We start from the raw sequence: 20,731 nt of genomic DNA, 5'->3' as shown, positions 1-20,731 counted from the left end.
TTCAATTACCCAAATCATTCATTTGTACTAATATTGTCCACGGTTCAAATGTGGAAATTGGAAAAAAGGACATTAAATCCGCCTTCAGATTGCTAAAAATTTATCCAGGGGACTTTGATCTATTAGGGTTTAAACTTAATGAATATTATTTCATAGATAAATCATTGCCTATGGGGTACTCAGAATCAAATTGCTTATTCGAAAAAATTTTCAACTTTTATTCAATGGGCTGTCATGAATGAGTCCAATTCAGATAATCTTGATCATTATTTGGATGATTTTTTATTTGCCAGTAAAAGCATTACTGAGGATTGTAAAAATCTGATGAATAGTTTTGATAGAGTATGTTGTCGTCTTGGAGTCCCAATTGCTCATGAAAAAACAGAAGGCCCAACAACAAAACTTAGTTATTTAGGTTTACTTATAGACATAGAAAAAATGCTAATACAAATTCCGGAGGACAAAGTATTAGAGTTAAAGTCGAAAATTAAATGGGTATTGGGTAGGAAAAAGATCACTTTAAGGGACCTACAATCTTTGTGTGGGTCATTAGCTTTTTGTGCAAAAGCTCTACCTGCCGGCAGAGCATTTAGCAGACGAATTTATTTGGCAAGTAGTCACGCAAAGAAACCGCATCATTATGTCAGAATCACAGAAGGCATGTATCAAGACTTATTGGTATGGGAATTGTTTTTAGACAAATTTAACGGCATTAGTTACATGCTTGACATTGATTGGACTTCAAATTCAGTTTTACAACTATTTACTGACAGCGCTGGTGGTTCAACAAAAGGTTGTGGCTGCTATTTCCAAGGTAAATGGGCTTTTCTTAAATGGCCTGTAGAATGGTCTGGTACTGAAGTTCTCAGGGATATATCATATTTAGAAATGATACCTATTGCACTATCTGTTTATTTATGGGGTAATCTATTTCAAAAAAAGAAAATTTTATTTAATTCGGATAATAATGCCGTGGTTGAAATTTTAAATAAGAAGACGTCAAAATCTATACGAATTATGAACCTTGTTAGACACATAGTATATTGGTCGTTATTTGGCAATTTTCACATTTGTTTCATTTAGATTAGAAGAAGGTTTAGGAAATACATGGCCGCCCAGTATTTCGCATTTAGTAAATTATGTTGCTTATTTATCAAAATTAGGGTATGCTCCTGCAACGGTTAAGGTGTACTTATCAGGTTTAAGCTATTATTTACGAATAAATGAGCTCACAGATTTGATTTCATCGTTCATTATACAAAAAATGTTGAAAGGAATGAACAAATTATATGGTGTAGTAGATAGTCGCAAACCTATAACTTTAGAAATATTAGCGCGATTAATAAACTCGTTGCAATTTGTCTGTTCTTCAGTATATGAATGTACGTTATTTAGATCCATGTTTTCATTAGCATTTTTTGCATTTTTGAGAATTGGTGAAATTACAATTAATAGAAATACGCAACATGTCATTAACAATGACGATGTCAATGTTTCACATCATTCACAATCTGCATATATCACAATTCCCTTTTCGAAAACAGACCAAAAAGGTTTATCTACAACATTAACAGTTGAAAGGTTTAATCAAGTAGATATTTGCCCGGTGAGATTGTTATTAAACTTTATTTCAATCAGACACAAAAACAATGGACCATTTTTTTGTCATTTTAACAAAACCGGTGTAACACGATATCAATTTTCTAGTGTACTATGCAAGACCATGAAATTTATTGATTGTAATCCAAATGAGTACAACACGCATTCATTTCGAATAGGTGCAGCTACACATTTTGCTATGAATGGCAATACTGATGAAGACATTATGACTTTAGATCGTTGGAAATCTGCATCCTTTAAACGTTATATAAGAATTGAGCTAACCAAATAACTTATAATTTCAGCTTGTCTTAGTAATGAAATATGGATTATTGGTTCTTCAATAATATGCAGTGCTCGTGATCACTCAGAGAACAGACCTTCAGATAGTAATTTAGGTCTTTTAAAAAATAATAATTGGTTTTTGCGATGGGCAGGCAAATCTGGTATGAAATGGGACGATGTTGTTGGCACCGTTAACAGCATAATCAATTTATGCAGCAAAATTCCACATGCGTTGATATTGCATTGTGGTGGAAATGACATAGGAAATGTACCATGTGGTGCTCTGCTATATCACATTAAATTCACAATAGCAATTCTGTCTCAAATGCTCCCAAATTGCTCTCTTATATGGTCAAGCATTCTTCCCAGGCGTTCATGGCGTTACTCAAGCGATGACCATGCCATGGAAGTTACAAGAAAGAGAATAAATAGGGGAGTGAGATCTGATATACTCCAACATGGAGGATACGTTATCAAATATCCAGATTTTGACGACCGTCATCCAGCGCTATATTCTGACGATGGAGTTCATCTATCATTTATTGGAAATGATATTTTCTTGAATCAAATTCAATCAGCACTTGAAACATTCATAAAGTATCCACATTGTGTTGTATTTCCTCACGATCACCTTTAATTTAAAATAAACATAGTTCATATTGACAATGGATGGAAATACATTTATTTTGTGAAATTTGGTTGTTATATAAATGTTGAATTCGCAATATCTTTTATTATTTTGACTGTTTAAATGTTGTTAAGTTGATTATAGAATTGGAGATAACTGAATTGTCATGGGTAAATTTTGTGGCGGATTATCATTCTGTACTAAAGTCCGAATTATAATTTTGGCGAAATTTACTTCATTTTATGCAGACTATGGATAGCCCAGCTGCTAATTCTGAAATATTGCTGAATGGACCGCCCTTCAGTACACCAGCTTTGGATCGCCCAGCTGTGATACAATGATTAGTTCAATCGTCATCAACATTTTATTGATTGACAAATATTTTGGTTGTGTACTGTTGTTGTAACAGTTGTTGTTGTTTTATGAATGAATTTTGATTAAATGTTGCCATGACAATTCAATATCCAAACAAAATCAGTGTTTGTTATTTGTTGTAGTGAAATTCAAATCAAGGCATCAATGGCGTCTGTTCGTCAATTCTGATAATTGGTTAATTTACACCAAGTGATATTTTTGATCAAACGATATATTCAATAATAGTTAGATATATAAAAGATATGGTATGATTACCAACGATACAACTATTAACATTCGACTAAGTGAAATAGATGTATTCATCTATAGGTCCCCATATAAAATTCAACAAAGAGCAAAACCGATTCCATCATAGTACAGTGGTGTAATTTTGTTAAGATTTACGCTTCTGCATTTTAATGGGTTTTCAAACCATACATACCTTTCCATTTACAGATATATGTTTCATCATCATTAAATCGTAAAAAGCATTCAAGGTCATTGGAGTTTTTGCAGTTTTCCAAATCATTTGATTCTTCGGATTTAGTACACAGTCTTTTCTATTAAAGGAAAAAAATAAAAAAGAATATATTTAAAGCAAGTCTTTCTTTTGGCTTTCTAAAATTTATAAATACACTGCGTATACAATTTTAATCGCTAAAGGTAGCTAGTACAAATGATCATTTCTGCACTAACTAAAATTTTGTAAACTAACTTTATGAAATGTTTTTCATTATAAAGCATTTATTTTTCGTATTAATTGGTTTTCGGTACTCTTCAACATCGATATTGTTTTAGCGAATAAAAAGGCATATACAAAACTTAAAGATCTTACTACCATCTTGTATATTGATTGAAACGAATAATCATATTGTAACAATTAGTTTACATAGGTCGTATCTCAAATAAAGATTTCTATGAACGAAAACATTTTGAAATTAAGTTGTTATATATCGTATGTATTGATACATTCATACTGTTAAAGTCAGCATTCCATGCCAACTATTCAAATTCATGATTTTATTTTTCAAATTTTGGCGAAAGACATTTTTTGAAATTGTTGATAAAAATATAGAAAGTTTCCATAATAGTGACCAATATGACCCAAACTGATTGAAAATACAAACAGAAAAATTTACACTTAACAGAATACCTTTTAATCTGGATTCACTACCGTAAGCTTTAATTTATTTAGACCGTTTTGGATTCTAATTACAATTTGTGCAAATTTAATTATCACACACAGAACGGCGAAGCCATGAATTGACAAATAAGACATTGAGTAGCATAGATTTTATACTTACAGAAATCTTTGTACAGTAAGTGCCATTAGTTCCTGAATTGAGAAAGAACAAATGAAATTAAAATCAGCTTTTATGATAAATGAATTATAAATAATAAAAAAAATAAGACTTCAAAAGGCAGAAAAATGTTTTTTAAGTTTAAATGTACCTAGACTATTGCGTCGGACGTATTAAATTTTCAAGGTGTTTCTTTCTTTGTATTGTTCTTCTTCAATACATAAAAAAGAATGTGCAGTTTCTAAAATATGTGCAAATTTAAAAAAGTACAAAATATTGGAACAACACAATTATTCTCACATACCTGGTTTACAAAAACACTTTAAAGATGTTATCATTTTGTCTGTGCAATTATAACATGTGCCGAAGTTTTGGCATGGACAACGGTCTTTCACGGTGCATTCTTCACCTATCAAAACATGCATGCTAATAGTGTAAGCTAAACGATAAGTAAATGTACACAGAAAACAGAAGTTATATGATCAATTGGTGGAATTTTTTATTCCACGCTGATTTTATCCATGTAGTGCAATTTATTGTATTGCCGGCTAACCCCTAATTTCTTTGCATAATTCAATTGCATATATTTCAGAAAAATATATTTAAAAATCTAATAAATTCTTGTTATTTTTACATTCCTTATGAAAGTAAAAAGCCACAATGTTAAATGTATGAAAAAGTTAGAGAGAATAATTTCCCGCCACATTTTCAATGTCTTACATCTCGAAAACAAACACACAGACCCTATGTGTTTCTTCTACTTGTTTTTAGTTCCCTTATTCATATGCATGTACTTTCAATTTATAACAGTCTTGTTATTTTGAATCAAACATGCGGACATATCTAAAACATGTTTTACTTTCCCATCTAAAAAATATGTTTATCAGTAAATTGATGTATTATGTCCAATAGTACCTAATAAATGGATTTACGGAAGAATATTTGTTGACTTGATATGCATACAAATACTGTTTAGTAGATGACTGACAATATTCAAGATCAGGAGGCTATGGATTTGTGTTGAGAAGATCCGAAACTAAAACCAAAGTCAGACAACATGGAAAGTAGATGCAACATATATCAAAAGAATATATGGTTATAGTATGCCCTTGTAAACCAAAATATAACAAGAGCTCACTTCCAATAAGGTAGAGAAAACTAATCATCATACAAAGCTTTGATAGGACAAACGGGGTAGACGAAGAGGGAAAAAATATACATATCTATCACTACAATCTGGTGGGATACAACAGCCTTTTCAAACAACACCAATCATGGAATTCGTAACAGCTGTGTACTATCTGTGCTCATATATGTCTCAGATTATGAAGAATGGCAGAGAAAGACATCAATATACTCTCCAGTTCACATAACACCTGTCTGAGGAAGATAATATTCTTGCCAAACAAAACCACCCCTAACAAAGACTTACAAGGAATCACAAACACCAAGGATATGGATACAAAAGAAATGGAAATGGCTCCGTCATGCTCTACGCAAACTGTATCTGAAGAAATAACCAAAGTATCCCTTTGATGGACCATAGAAGCAAAAACAAATAGAGGAAGATACAATTACTGCCGATTTTAATTAATCATAAATTCATGATATTTTTATCAACCCTTTTAGTATTGCATTTTTCGTTTGATTGTTTATTTTCGATGACACACACGTATTAGGATTTTTAGCGAGATTCTTATATGTTGTAGCGAACACAGGTTAACCTGTACCGACATTAAGCGCTTTTTGGTTTTATTTTAGCGGTTATCCTGTTGGTATCGGCACTGAACAGTTTATTTTACTACATATCGAAAAGAAAGCTAATAGGAAATTTTGTAAATATTGATTCAAGATGCATGTATATGGACTTAAATTTTTCTGGGCTATGTATGATCGTTGTTTATTTTTTTTATTGTGTCTGTTTTTGTAGTTTTCTGGTTTCGGAAGTTGATGGTCTGTTTTACTTTTATGTACTTTTGACAATTCCTAATTATGTTTATTTGTTCGAAAATATCAGCTTTGACATTGATCGGATTCTTTCGGATGAAGAATCTTAACATTCTTCAATAAGTTTAATGAAAAGATATGAAATCGGCTCCGTACTTACAAGTTCTTTTCCTGTAGTGTTCGTACTGGTCCTTGGTATTATTTATATCTGGACAAGTATTATTATAGTCGCACAAACATGGAAGAGGGATATATAGGTCCAGGGTTCCCGGACATTGATATTTTTTTGGTAAGTAACCACTTTGTGCTCCTGAAATATATATTTCGGTTTAAACGAAAATTCTTAAATTTAAAAAAAAAGAATTGTTGACAAGACCACTTCAGCAGACGTTAATCAGTCTAGAGATAAACATTTAAAAATTGTACATGAATTTACTTCAAACTATACTTTGTTAGTTTTACTTATATAAACTTTTACTTCGTTATATTTACTCATAGGGACTATAGTTCGTTAATTTTACTCATAATGATTATACTTTGTTTTTCCTACTTACATAAACTATACTTTGGTATTTTTATTTATATAGACTTTACTATGTTATTTTTACTTATATAAACTATACTTCGTTCTATTTACTCATAGTGACTTTACTTCGTTAAATTTACGCATAGTGACTTTTTTTTGTTACTTTTACTTATATAAACTATATTTCTTATGTTTACTGATATTTCAGTGAGACATCTATGATCATTTGCGCTCATGCGATAAAATGAGACTTATCTTGAATGGTGTACCTCTTTCGTTTTTAAAGTAATACTATTTAGTTTTTGAATCGTCAGTCGTAAATCAGATTAATATTTTTGTTATTTCATCATCTCAAATAATTTGAGATGAGAAAACTACGTCAATAAGGTTCATTATTGAATGTATTAAATCATGCAATTGTTTCACTTCTGTTTACATTAAAAACCTATAATTACCTATAACCTTTCTTGGTGTGCAATACTTATCCAAATGATCTGGAACTACAATAAGATAAAATATCCGTAAATATGCAATAAGTATTAATACATAAAGTAATCGAACAGTCTTAAGGTTCAACTATACACTCTAACAAAAATGGCCGTGTTTACACCATGAAAAATTCTCTGAGTGCAGACAAAACAGTGTAATTTTAAAAGATCTTAAGCCTGGCAGCACCTAGATACATACAAGTTGTATTAATTTTTTTTAAATAAAATGAATAAAAACTTCATTTTAGACCACCATGACCTCATACTACAAGGACTACCTTGGCTGGCTGTTCAGAGTCACTTTACAGCAGAATAGACACGACACATTAATAGATGAATAAAGACTTGACTTGACTTGCATGTTGGATAGAAATAGTGTCTCTTTATTTCACTCAAGGACGTATAGTTCCTCATGTAATGATGAATTTGGGCATGTTAGTTGGTCTTCAATCTTTATGGGTTTGACATTCCTAATATTTGGAATTAATTAAGCGCATATGGAACGCATAGACTATTTATATATATTAAATTATTTTCTTTTTGCATGCAATTCATAAACGAGGTAATACATCTTTAATAATAATATTCGTTTAAGTATTTTGAACCAACATTTCTACAATTTGCTTTACCAAAATCTAAAAATTATAAGGAAAAAAAATCACACTTACTTGATTTCCAGAATTCGCTATCGGTGATGTAAACACAAATACTTTCTATAGAAGAGAACAAAAAAAAAACTGTCAAAAGTTAAAATTGTAACAAATTAACTTAATGTGGTATTTCGTACTGTTCTGTGTTATGGTTATTCCTGATTACTGTCATCCTATTTGTGAATTAAGTATTTGTAAGCTTTGTTTAGTTATTGATAATCGTTTTTTTTCCACGTTTCTCCAGTTTGATGCAGATCTAGCATAACATAAAGTAAACGCACCTTAACGCCGTGTGCAAATACTTCACGTTTACCAGTAAACGCACGTTTACTACAATTGCGGTAGCGCGGTCAAAATGGAAATTTCAAATGTGTAAACGTGCATTGACAGTTATGTCAGTAGTAAACGGGCGTTTACTCTAGATTTTACATCTTTTCCTGTCCGTGCACTCAGAAAACACAAGTTTACTATTCACGTTATGTGGCGTTCACACAGGCTCCCGTTTAATATCTTATTGGTCGAAGACACGAAAAGTAAAAAGTCTGATTTATATCCTCAATGATCTGGAATATTCTATCAATGCCTGAACGCTGTTGTATACGTTCGTAACAGATTCCTACAGATCCGAGAGATTGGCCAACTACCCCAATAGTTATATAGATATTGGAAGATGTGGTGTGAGTGCCAATGAGACAACTCTTCATCCAAATAACAATTTAAAAAAAAGTAAACCATTATAGGTCAATGTACGGCCTTCAACACGGAGCCTTGGCTCACACCGAACAACAAGCTATAAAGGGCCCCAAAATTACTAGTGTAAAACCATTCAAACGGAAAAAAACAACGGTATAATCTATATAAAATTAAAAAAAAACGAGAAACGAGAAACACGTATAAATTACATAAACAAACGACAACTACTGTACATCAGATTCCTGACTTCAGACAGGTGCAACAATTTGCAGCGGGATTAAACGTTTTAATGTATCCAAACCGTCTCCCTTTTTCTAAAACAATAGCATAACATCCCAACATAGAAAAACACACGATAAAATATCAATTGGCAGGCTTAACTCAATCAAAAAACGTACATTAATACACTATGAACGAATAAATTTGATCTGCGATATCTGAATGCAAATGCACAGTTAATAAAATATTAGGGACAAACATTCAAGGCCAAAAAGCAAACAAACGAGTCCAAACAAAGCCATGTCAAGACACCACTGCGAAATATTTAACCCTTCGAAAATATTCACTTTAGAAAAACAAACCGGTTTTAAAAAAATACAGGTAAATCTTGAAGTTTTTACAAATGTAGTAAGAAGAAGTGAAACGTAGAAAATATTCCAAATTATCAAAGCTAGTATTTATACTGCACTCGTTCTATTTGAGCAGTCAAAATGCGTTGACCGTATATTTCTATGTCATATACAGTCACTGACCTGATATCACTTTTCCTCATGAATATTTAAATAGAAATTGTCGAAATTATGTTTAATTATTTATACGACCTCTTCAACCTGTTCTTGTTTTCAATGTAAACAACGATGCGTTTAACGACTCAAACTTGTTTCTTTTGCAATTTTCGGGAAAACATATTTCACTTTTTAATATTTTTTTGTTTGCAACCTATAAATCATTATGTTTTATGTTTATTGTTGATATTTTAGTCTGCAACGAATTCGTTCACCATTGATTGCGGCAATGATGTACATTTCATCGTGTTTTATATTTCTCCGTCTGTGTGATATGAGGCCTTTTTAAAGGGGGATTTTTCCCAATATTTAAATAAAAAAAATAACATTAATACAATAAACAACAATTGAAAATGTTTTTTTTTAGATTGCAGTATAAAGACAATAATAGTACATTGACTTGACATATCAACGATATAAGGATTCGGCCCGAAACGTGGAAAATGCTCGGCACAGCCTCGCATTTCCCCGTTTCTAAGCCTCATCCTTATATCGTTGATATGTCAAGTCAATGCACTATTATTGTCTATATAGTTCTGCAAAACCCTTAAAATTTTGATACCTGAATACTTACTGATTTTCTTATTAGTATTACCATAACTTTTGATCAGTTGACCATATTACAACATTGTTTTAACAGTTAGTAAATAGGTGTAAAAAATCATTTTAAAATCAGTAATTACTGGTAATTACTGGGCAGTTTTAGGAATTACTTGTATTTACTAAGTGCATCGGGAATTACATGTAATTCCTAATTTCACCTGGACAAATTCGGTCGTTTTTTACCATCGGAAAGATACAATTCGGACTTGAATCGAATTGGAAACGGGATAATCGGGACAAATGCGGACGAACACGGCTGAATTTGGACGATTCCTGTACACTATCTGATTCTTGTCATGATAAGATAAATGTTTTTATAAATTTAATAAAAGTTTGAACTTCTAGCCATGATTAGCAGGATCTTGATCAGAATTTTGATAAATTTTAATCGGGAATGGTCTATACTAAGGACGACAGTAAACATCGTGAATGTTTGACCCCGGCTTTAACTTATTGTCGAAATTATAGATGTACTTTGTTATGGCTTATTCATAAATTGCAGTTCTAATATGACGTGCTTCGTTCGCTTTGTGAATAAACCCATGCTCTAAATCCGATAAAAATTGTACGCACTTGCGTATATCCTCAATGCTCTTCAACTTTGTACTTGTTTGGCTTTATAATTATTTCGATTACGCGTCACTTGTGAGTCTTATGTAGACGAAACGCGCGTCTGGCGTACTAAATCCTAATCCGGGTTCCTTTTATAATATAAATATTGACTTCCGCGAATAATGATTTTTTATCAAATTGGCATGCATTTAAAATGTATTATTAACTAAAAAAACTTCCAAACTATTAAAAGATGCAAATGTTATAACAAATTCATTTATTATGACTGCAATGTGTTGCAATTCGAAAATTGACATATTTGACCTAGATACGACAACTGTTCATGTTGGCTGTTCAAAACTTATCTCACTGAAAAATCACATTGCCAGTCGTTTGCTTTTTTACAAAACAAAAAAAGGAGGTTCATGGAAGAGCCATAACAAACACACTACACGTATACACATCGGACAGATAACTTTCTTAATTGTCCTAATCAGAATCGAAATGATTGATGCAAACTATACTTTATTGTAGTTTAAACATAGGTAGGCATTACATTCGTGTTATTTTAGCTCTTACTATCGCTTGGGCTAAAAACATGAATATAATGCCTACCCATGTTAAAACTACAATAACGTATAGCTTACATCAATTAATTCTTAAATAATAAATAAATAAAAATTATTTGGATAAGTAAATACTGCAAAACATGAATTATAATCCTGGTACCTTTGATAACTGCCACTGCTAGTGGACGTTTCGTCCACGAGGGTTTCACCAGCCCAGAAGTCAGCACTTCGATGTTGACATGAATATCAATTATATGGTCATTTTTATAAAATTCCTGTTACAAAACTTTGAAGTTTTTGAAAAACTAAGGATTTTCTTATCCTCGGAATAGATTACCTTAGTCGTATTTGGCACAATTTATTGGAATTTTGAGTCCTCAATGCTCTTCAACTTTGTACTTGTTTGGCTAAATCATTTTGATCTGAGCGTCACTGATGAGACTTATGTAGACGGAACGCGCGTCTGGCGTACTAAATTATAATCCTGGTACATGTACCTTTGATAACTATTAACACCACTGTGTCGATGCCAATGCTTGTGGACGTTTCGTCCACTTCGGTGTTGACATGCATTTCAATTATATGGTCACTTTTTTTTTAAATTTCCTGTAACAAAACTTTGAATTTTTTGAAAAACTAAGAGTTTTCTTATCCCAGTAATATATTATCTAGCCGTAATTGGCGCACCTTTTTGGAATTTCAGGTCATCAATGCTCTTCAACTTTGTACTTGTTTGGCTTAACTATTTTGATCTGATCATCAATCATGAGTCTTATGTAGACGAAACGCGCGTCTGGCGGACTAATTTGTAATCCTTGTACCTTTGATAACTATTTACACCACTGGGTCGATTCCAATGCTGGTGGACATTTCGTCCCCAAGAGTATCACCAGCCTAGTAGTCAGCACTTTGGTGTTGACAGGAATATCAGTTATATGGTCACTTTTATAAATTTCCTGTAACAAAACTTTGAATTTTTCGAAAAAAAACTAAGGGTTCTCGTATCCCAGTAATATATTATTTAGCCGTAATAGGCACACCTTTTTGGAATTTCGGGTCATCAATGCTCTTCAACTTTATACTTGTTTGGCTTAACTATTTTGATCTGAGCGTCAATGATGAGTCTTATGTAGACGAAACGCGCGTCTGGCGTACTAAATTATAATCCTGGTACCTTTGATAACTATTAACACCACTTGGTCGATGTCAATGCTGGTGGACGTTTCGTCCCAAAAGGTATCACCAGCCCAATAGTCAGCAATTCGGTGTTGACATGAATATCAATTATATGGTCACTTTTATAAATATATCTGTAACAAAACTTTGAATTTTTCGAAAAACGAAGGGTTTCCTTATCCCAGGAATATACTATCTAGCCGTATTTTACACAACGTTTTGGAATTTCGGGTCCTCAATGTTCTTCAACTTCGTACTTGTTTGGATTATATATTTTACTCTGAGCGTCACTAATGATTGTTAAGTAGACGCAACGCGCGTCTGGAGTACTTAATTATAATCCTGGTACCTTTGATAACTTTTTGTAAGCTGTGAAAAAGTGTTTTCGATTTTATTTTATATCTAAATATTAAATAATGCAATCAAACTTAAGATAAATCCTATGATAAAAAATAGTTATAAGCCTTTTGATTTTCTCCTGTCAATGTCCATTCATTGTCATTGTCATATTATTGTTTTTATCATTAGTGTAACCCACCAAGCAGTAGTTTTTTTTTTAATGTATGAAAAAAGGTCACTTTTCACCATGTTGCAAAGTTCAATTGACACTTTCGATTGAAGTAATTAGATTGTGTGAATTACTTGCTTTATATTTCGAAACAATTTATTCATTGATTTAAAAAAAAAACGAGGATTGATGAAAATAAAATCGGCATTGCCATGATATTAATGAAAATGTATACGTAATAAGTAATTATAGATTATCATCACTGACAGTTTCACATGTACTCTTTGGTTTTTAATAGTAACTACGGGACTGTATACAATGATTCAATAAAGTATATCTGTTTAGGTATGCGAACTCGATTTAATTTCAAACAACGAGTAAACATTGAGAAATATGCTTTTGATATTTTTCTTAATTCATCCGTAAATATTCTATTTGATGTAGGGCATTCATACATTCATCAAATTGTTCCCGATAAATCATTTGACAATAGAGGTATACTAGTGAACCATTATTACTAGTACTAAACTTATGTGATATATTTAGACTTCAACACTGGATCCTCGATTTTCCAGATGTTCTATATGTTGTGTTACTGACAAATAAATCACATTGTAGGTTTTTAAATCTGGTTCTATAACTCCCACCCAACCTTTTATCCGTGAAGGACAATTCTGCAATACATTGGATATTGAATTCTGTCTATTCGGAAAAAATCACGGAGAATTTTATCAAGACAACACTAAGGATTCGACGCTTCCCGACTTTATTCTTATAAAAAAAACCGAGCAGAAATTAGATTTTTAATTATACGTCAATTACAACAGACGTCAATATAGAAAATAATGTTCCTTCCACTTGAGACTGCGAAACATCTAGTTTTAAATATGTTCCCTATGGTCATGTTATTACGTGAGTCCTCAACATCGTCGAAGACCGTGAGGTCATAACTTTTCTAAAGAAAGGACCGAAATACCGTCCTCCATCTATAATAGATTGGAAACAGTGTCGTCTGGTCATTAAAGACGCTCTGTCTGCCTACTGTAAAAATTGGTGCAAACGTGAAAAAAATCTGATAAAAAAAATCTTTAGACAGTTATTTGAATAAAATTATGAATACTGTTAATATTCGAATATCTCATTTAGAAAACAATTCTGAAATTAATAATAGTAACCATGATAATCCCATTTCTAGAATAAAAAATAAACTCAAGGTATTTGCAGAGCGGTTTGTGTTCGTACCGGTAGACAAGGCAGCCAATAATGTAGTGGTGGTGTGACGCATATACTACACGAAAGTTCTTGAAAACGAAATTATCAATTCCTCTACATTCAGGTCAGTGCGCACCACAGAGTCAAATCGTTAACAAGCATACCACTGCCACTACCCAGCTTAAAGCATCTTCCGAACATTTGAAAGTCCCTACCATGTACTGATTACCGAAATTACACAAAAAACATTTAAATATTCCGTTTCATCTCCGCTTCGAGTAAGTGTTCTACTACTAATCTATCAGTGCTTCTAACTACCTCCCTTACTACTATCAAAGAACTGGTTATTAACTTTTGTAATAAAGCTTATGAAAATAATGGTATTGAATATTTTTGGAGTGTTAAAAATTCTTTTAAGATAAAATACATGCTTTTGATGGTCCTTATAATTCTGTTGACAGTTATGATTTTTCTACTCTGTACACTACACTTTCACACAATCTTGATAAAATGGTCTTTCGAAAAATCTCATTGTAATTTTATTTGCTGTAACTCGTTTAAAGCCTTTTTCTGTAACGAAAAAGGAAAGTATGCTAGATACACTTACTGGAAATGTGAGGATATGATTGAAGCTTTAAATTTTCTACTAGATAACATTTATGTACGTTTTAGCAATAAAGTGTATCTTCAGGTAGTAGGTATTCCTATGGACACTAGCTGTGCCCCTTTAATAGCAAATTTTTTATATACTGCTATGAATCTAAGTTTATGACCAAACTCAGTAAAGACCCACCATTATTATGATATGACTAGATGATATTTTTTCGTTGAATAATCCAGAGTTCTCTAAATATACTTCCGAAATTTACCCAAAAGAACTTACTGTAACTAAATCTAACATAAACAACAGGAGTTGTCCTTTTCTAGATTTAGACATTTCAATTTCAAACGGGAAACTTCATACTAAAATTTACGACAAAAGAGACGATTTTTCATTTCCTATAGTTAATTTTCCTTTTTAGACGATGATGTGCCTTTGGCTCCTTTTACGGTGTTTATATATCCCAACTCGTTCGGTTTGCCCGTGTGTGTTCTGATGTAATAGATTTTAACGAACGTAATCAATGCATCACTGGACAATTGCTGTGTCAGGGATTTCGATACCATAACTTACTTAAAACTTTTATTAAATTCTTTTATAGATACAAAGATTTGATTAGTAAATTTGGCTGTACCTGTAGAAAACTTATTAAAAATGGTATTTCACATCCTAAATTTTATGGTAATATTATTCTTAAAGCGAGGAAATCACTATGTGATCCGTTTAAACTTATCGAACCTTTAAACAAACTTATAAGTAAGGGTTATCGTACCAATATTGTAATTAGATCTCTGAATAGAGTTTACATTGACACTAATGTCGATTTTGTCATTAGCAAATTAAAACATAACTAAATTGTATCTTTATTTTGAGGCGGGATGTATAGAGACACAGACACGTTAATTTTTATCTTTAAAGAAGTCGCTCCTCACTATCCTACTACCTGTCGATACATTTAGTTTTGGCATTGCACAAGTCATGTCTTCTCTGACTGTTCATGACGTTAAAATACTAAATCCCTGGGATGTGTTTTAGTTGATTTTAGTCTCTGATGCATGGTTTTTTATTATTAATTGTTTTTGGCTTTTAACTAGCTGTCAGTAACTGCGAGTACTCTCAAATCGTATTTTTTTCTTAATTCGACCTGTTGATACTGTTTATAATGCTTTTTTGTTATTTTATATCAATATGGATCTTGTCTATATACCAGCTTTGATTATTTGGAATATCTTCTAATTTTCACTTACTACATTTGTATAAACTTCAAGATTTATCTGTATTATTAAAACCGTTTTACTTTTCAAAAGTGATAATTTTCGAAGGGTTAAATGATTCGAAGTGGTGTCTTGCCATGGCTCTGTTTGGACTTGTTTGTTTGCTTTTTGGCCTTTAATGTTTGTCCCTTATATTTTATTATCTGTGCATTTGCATTCAGATATCGCAGATCAAATTTATTCGTTCATAGTGTATTAATTTACGTTTTTTGATTGAGTTAAGCCTGCAAATTGATATTTTATCGTGTGTTTTTCTATGTTGTGATGTTATGCTATTGTTTCAGAAAAAGGAGAAAGGTTTTGTACCATTAAAACGTTTAATCCCGCTGCAAATGTTTGCACCTGTCCTAAGTCAGGAATCTGATATACAGTAGTTGTCGTGATTTACACGTTTTTCTCATTTCTGTTTTTTTTTTTATATAGATTAGACCGTTGGTTTTCCCGTTTGAATGGTTTTACACTAGTAATTTTGGGGCCCTTTATAGCTTGTGGTTCGGTGTGAGCCAAGGCTCCGTGTTGAAAGCCGTACATTGACCTATAATGGTTACCTTTTTAAAATTGTTATTTGGATGCAGAGTTGTCTCATTGGCACTCACACCACATATTTCTATATCTATTTGTTGGTCGGAATGAATGTTCAAAGTCAGCTCCTATTGAACCTTTGTGGTACATCAGTAGCAGGATTGTAAACGTAAGGAACATCATAGTTTATATTTTGACCATATAACACAGTTTTCACATTGGCTATTGAGTTACCACTTTAGATGTTAACAGAATCATGAAAGAATTTTCTTCTGTTTTTTTAGTAGTGTACGCCATATTTTATAAACGAATCTTTTACTTAGAAACAGTTTTATTCGTAAATGTACTTTTATCTTTGTTTAAAATTTTGTGAAAAGTTAAAAGATCCATGATATTTTATGCATATAATATTTAATAAAACTAATTAGTGATAAAAATTTCGGAATTTTGTGAAAAGTTAAAAGATCCATGAACACATAATATATTATACACACTAATAAAGCATAGATTATAATGCGTTGTAAAAATACATTTTAAATAATTGCTATCTCTCATAGATTCTATTACTGATTGTTCGCCATAAATACTATCCAGTTGTCAAATACGGTTTTAATGAACGTTGTTTCCATTCTTAAATTTTGACATACGTAAGTCGATTAGTGTTTTGTTTTAATTGGGATAAACATATGCCAACAAACCAAAGTAATAAAAAAAAGTGCGCTTACATTGTTGAATAGTCTTATTCATTAAACAAATAAAAATGTATTCATGAAATAAAATTCTGGTTAATTAAAAATAATTTAATTTTGGATGTAAGGCGTCTTGTGATTGGCTGGCGTCCTTTTGTTTATCATCCCATTGACATAGTTTTGTCATGTGACCGTGACGTCAACAACGTTTTTTCCTGATTTAATCCGGTTTAAAATTGATTTAAGAATTAAATTATAAGATACGCGGGTTATTTAAAGTGTGCACCACATTATTTATGTTATTTCGAATAGGCAGAAAAAATATTACATTCATTCCTTAAATTATAATCGTTACCTTTAGTTAGATTAGATCTTCTCTCAGAAGATGCATGTGCATCATATGGCTGGGAAAAATTAGTTGTCAATGACGAAAAATCTACTAACACAATTACAATCAACACCAGGCAGAGAATGACACACACACCAAGTATCCTTCGTAAACGACCTTTCAACTACAAAATAATAAAATAATATAATATACAGTTAAATGTATTTTACATTCTACATTTGAAAATACCTGTACCAATTCAGGAATATGAAAGTTGTTGTCCATTCATTTGATGTGTTTTATCATTTGATTTTGTCATTTGATTAGGGACTTTCCGTTTTGAATTTTCATCGGTTATCAGTATTTTTTTGATTTAACTTTTTATTACGCACGTGTATTTATCTGCAACAATAACAATTCTGATGCCTGTTAATCGAGGAGCTATTAGCACTAATACATGTCCTAAGAATCTATGCCATCTGCTGATTGAAGTGAAACCGGTGTCATGGATTGCACTTTCTGTACCTATGTGACTTCTAAACAAAGTTCAAAACTCGTCTATAGAAACGGTAAGTTTTTGATAAAAAAAAAATAAGATGTTGACCCTAGTGGTTGGGTAGTGATGGGTCAGTGAATAACCCCTTTGTTATTGACAACTAATGATCTGGTAACATGTGTGGGGACATATGGTTGAAACCTCCCCTTTCATTTGATTTGCATGTGTTGGATACCTTTAACAGTGGCTTGATCCAACCATGTGAATCCAGACAACTGACTTTCCAATACACAAGTTAATGATGGAAAGTATAGGTTACGATATTGCTTTTTCCCGCAGCGCTTAGGTTCGTACGGACTTCAATCTATAAAGGCCCACAACGTAACGTGTGACTACGGACAGATACAGCGGGGTTAAACGTATACACTAGTTCCTATCAAAATATTCACTTTATTAGTATGTACCACAAATGTCAGTGCCTACAAGTTTAATATACACCCCTGGCAAACAACGCTTGAACATGAAAGAACATCTCTGTCAGTGCAACTAATGCGTTCAGGTCCTAAAAGGCTTACTTGAAATTGTATTGTAAAATGAAATTGAAATACATTATCAAAAATGCGCATGAAAGAAAAAAATCAAAGGAAATAAAAAAACCAAATTGTGTTGTGTTTGAAATGTTATTTTCAATCTATTGGATTGTTCCACTTTGTTCTGTTAAATTGTTCCTTTTAAAATTTTTACACGATGATGACTGCTGTTCCCATATTTTGACTATTTTATTTATTATGTCTGTTTAGTTAACACATCATTGTAAATATAACGGAATTCGATGAGACTGTAACCAAAGTGAGAGGATTAGCGCTTCAAATCCAGGTTTAATCCGCCATTTTCTACATTTGAAAATGCCTGTACCCTGTCAGGAATATGACAGTTCTTGTCCATTCGTTTTTGATGTGGTTTGTCGTTTGATTTTGCCATGTGATTATGGACTTTCCGATTGGATTTTCCCCTGAGTTCAGTATTTTTGTGATTTTACCTTTTACAATGTGAAAACGATAAGTATAAATCAGTACGTTGTATTTCAGAATCAACTGCTCATTTTGACAAAGAGCGCCAAGGATTCATGTTAGAAAGGATTGAAACCAATTCCCAATATACAATGAAATCCAACAAGACGCTTGAAGACAATACACAGAGTTCGATTTCAATCGAAGAGAAACGACTGAAAGTAGAAAAAGAAAGACTTTGTGTCGAAAAACAAAATAGATTGATCATGGATTCGGAAAGACGTTTCTATTTTAAAACAGAAATTTAACCTTTTAACAAACAACAGACACATCAACTTTAAATGACACAACTAAACATTCATTTAGCAGTAGTTGGATTCCAAGTGTAAAACTAACAAACACTGAACACATCTGATGATGTCTAGATTGTATTACATGACAACATTTTTGTTAATTTAAATACATTTGAATTATTATTGAATTATTTTTTGTTTGTTTTGTTTGTAAAGCCTTTAACCTAAACATTAAGGATTAATGAGCTTTTTGCATAATGATTAGAGGATTGGTTAACGCCTGTTTCGAACATTTGCACCATCATTAAGAATGCCGACGTACTGTTGTCTTTCTGTGTGTCCATGGTCTAGGTGATTTCAGCAAATGTTTGCCGGCAATTGGATTCTATTTGTTAAAAATATATTATGTAAAACAGCCCCAGCAATTAATATCACAGCATTGAATGCTTTATAAAGAAAAGTACCAGCACTTGCAAAAAAGAACCCAAATCTTCTTTCGACAACGCGTTTTTTCTTCATGTTGGGAGCATTATATCTTTAGTTATCATTAATTATTTCTCGTTGTTGTTTTCAGCACACGAGTGAAAAAAATTTGTCAAAGTAAATACTCTATTTAGTACTATCTCATAATAGCCATCCATGATCAATTGTTCAGTCCTCAAGCATTTGACATGAACAAGAATTATCCCAAATGGGTCAATATCCATGATGCACCTCAAAATGAGGAACTCAAACATTGTGTGTAATCAAAAGATCTCTGCGTAGTCTATTTTGAACAAGTGCCTGAGTGTAACCATTTGTGCTGATTTGGAAAATAGAGGAACATGGAACAAATGTGTTAAAACTATGGAGCTAATAAATGTGTTAAAAGTATTAAATTTGCAAAGAACCTGTGTTAAAAAAGGGAGACTTTACCACGAGGAGTCGCATCACGACAGGATTTTCGGGGTTTGTTTATTTACGGAAAAATTCAATTCTCTTCGTACCCAGAAAATTTAACCACATATGTTAAAATGTCTCAGCTTCGAAACAAACTATCATAAATATCTAAGTTTATAACATGGACTGAGCTACAAGAAAAAAACGTTACCATTACTGCCTATAGAAAATCAATTAAAGATATTGACTCAAATGAAAGCGTCGTGAGATAAAATAAGCCATTTAGCTCCAATAGTCAGTAATCTCATGCATATGCTAGAGTAACATAGTTCTTGATCATAAGGGATATTTTTTTCTGTCCACATAAAGATGTTCATCTTCCAAAGGAGATCGTAGCCTAATGTGCGTCTTGCCTATTGCTTCGGAGATCTTTGGGAAGTCGTCAATATAATGCTATAAAAGCTTCCATCATGTGATGAAGCGGTGTTCGATCAGTTGGCGTCATAATATAATGGTTGCATACTATTTTCAAACACACTGTCAAAGCACGGATAATTGTCCAAACATTAGCGAATGAGATGTTGTGTTCATCGACTTTGAAGAGCTGAAAACTCCCAGTTGCGAGAAATCCCAAAGCAACCATAACTTGTAAATACATGGGGAAAGTGCAAAATCTCCTCATTTGGTCTTTAAAGGATCAAATTCAAACATTCGTCAAATATCGATAATCATAGGAAGCGACAGCTTATATCTTTCTATTTCT

The 20,731-nt window shown here is 32.2% G+C and overlaps 2 protein-coding genes across 5 annotated transcripts in view; both read right to left on the bottom strand.

The window, feature by feature from the left end:
- LOC139488104 (uncharacterized) overlaps positions 1-20,731 on the bottom strand; it is a 185,271-nt gene that overhangs the window by 94,024 nt on the left and 70,516 nt on the right. The gene's annotated exons all lie outside the window — the stretch shown is intronic.
- The window catches only part of LOC139488102 (uncharacterized), an 83,323-nt gene that overhangs the window by 10,744 nt on the left and 51,848 nt on the right, over positions 1-20,731 (bottom strand). For all 4 annotated transcript variants that reach the window (XM_071273487.1, XM_071273488.1, XM_071273486.1 and 1 more), the window contains exons 3-9: positions 17,318-17,474; positions 7,797-7,841; positions 7,096-7,140; positions 6,275-6,424; positions 4,472-4,576; positions 4,171-4,202; positions 3,309-3,426 (exon numbers count right to left, since the gene is read on the bottom strand). In XM_071273487.1, the coding sequence (XP_071129588.1) occupies positions 3,309-3,426; positions 4,171-4,202; positions 4,472-4,576; positions 6,275-6,424; positions 7,096-7,140; positions 7,797-7,841; positions 17,318-17,474 (652 nt within the window). The remainder of the gene's footprint in view (positions 1-3,308; positions 3,427-4,170; positions 4,203-4,471; positions 4,577-6,274; positions 6,425-7,095; positions 7,141-7,796; positions 7,842-17,317; positions 17,475-20,731) is intronic.

The sequence above is a fragment of the Mytilus edulis genome, chromosome 9 (genome assembly GCF_963676685.1).
Source record: "Mytilus edulis chromosome 9, xbMytEdul2.2, whole genome shotgun sequence".
Classification (NCBI taxonomy): Eukaryota; Metazoa; Mollusca; class Bivalvia; order Mytilida; family Mytilidae; genus Mytilus; species Mytilus edulis.
The sequence above is the reverse complement of the archived record's forward strand: the minus strand, read 5'-3'. Positions and strand labels throughout refer to the sequence as shown.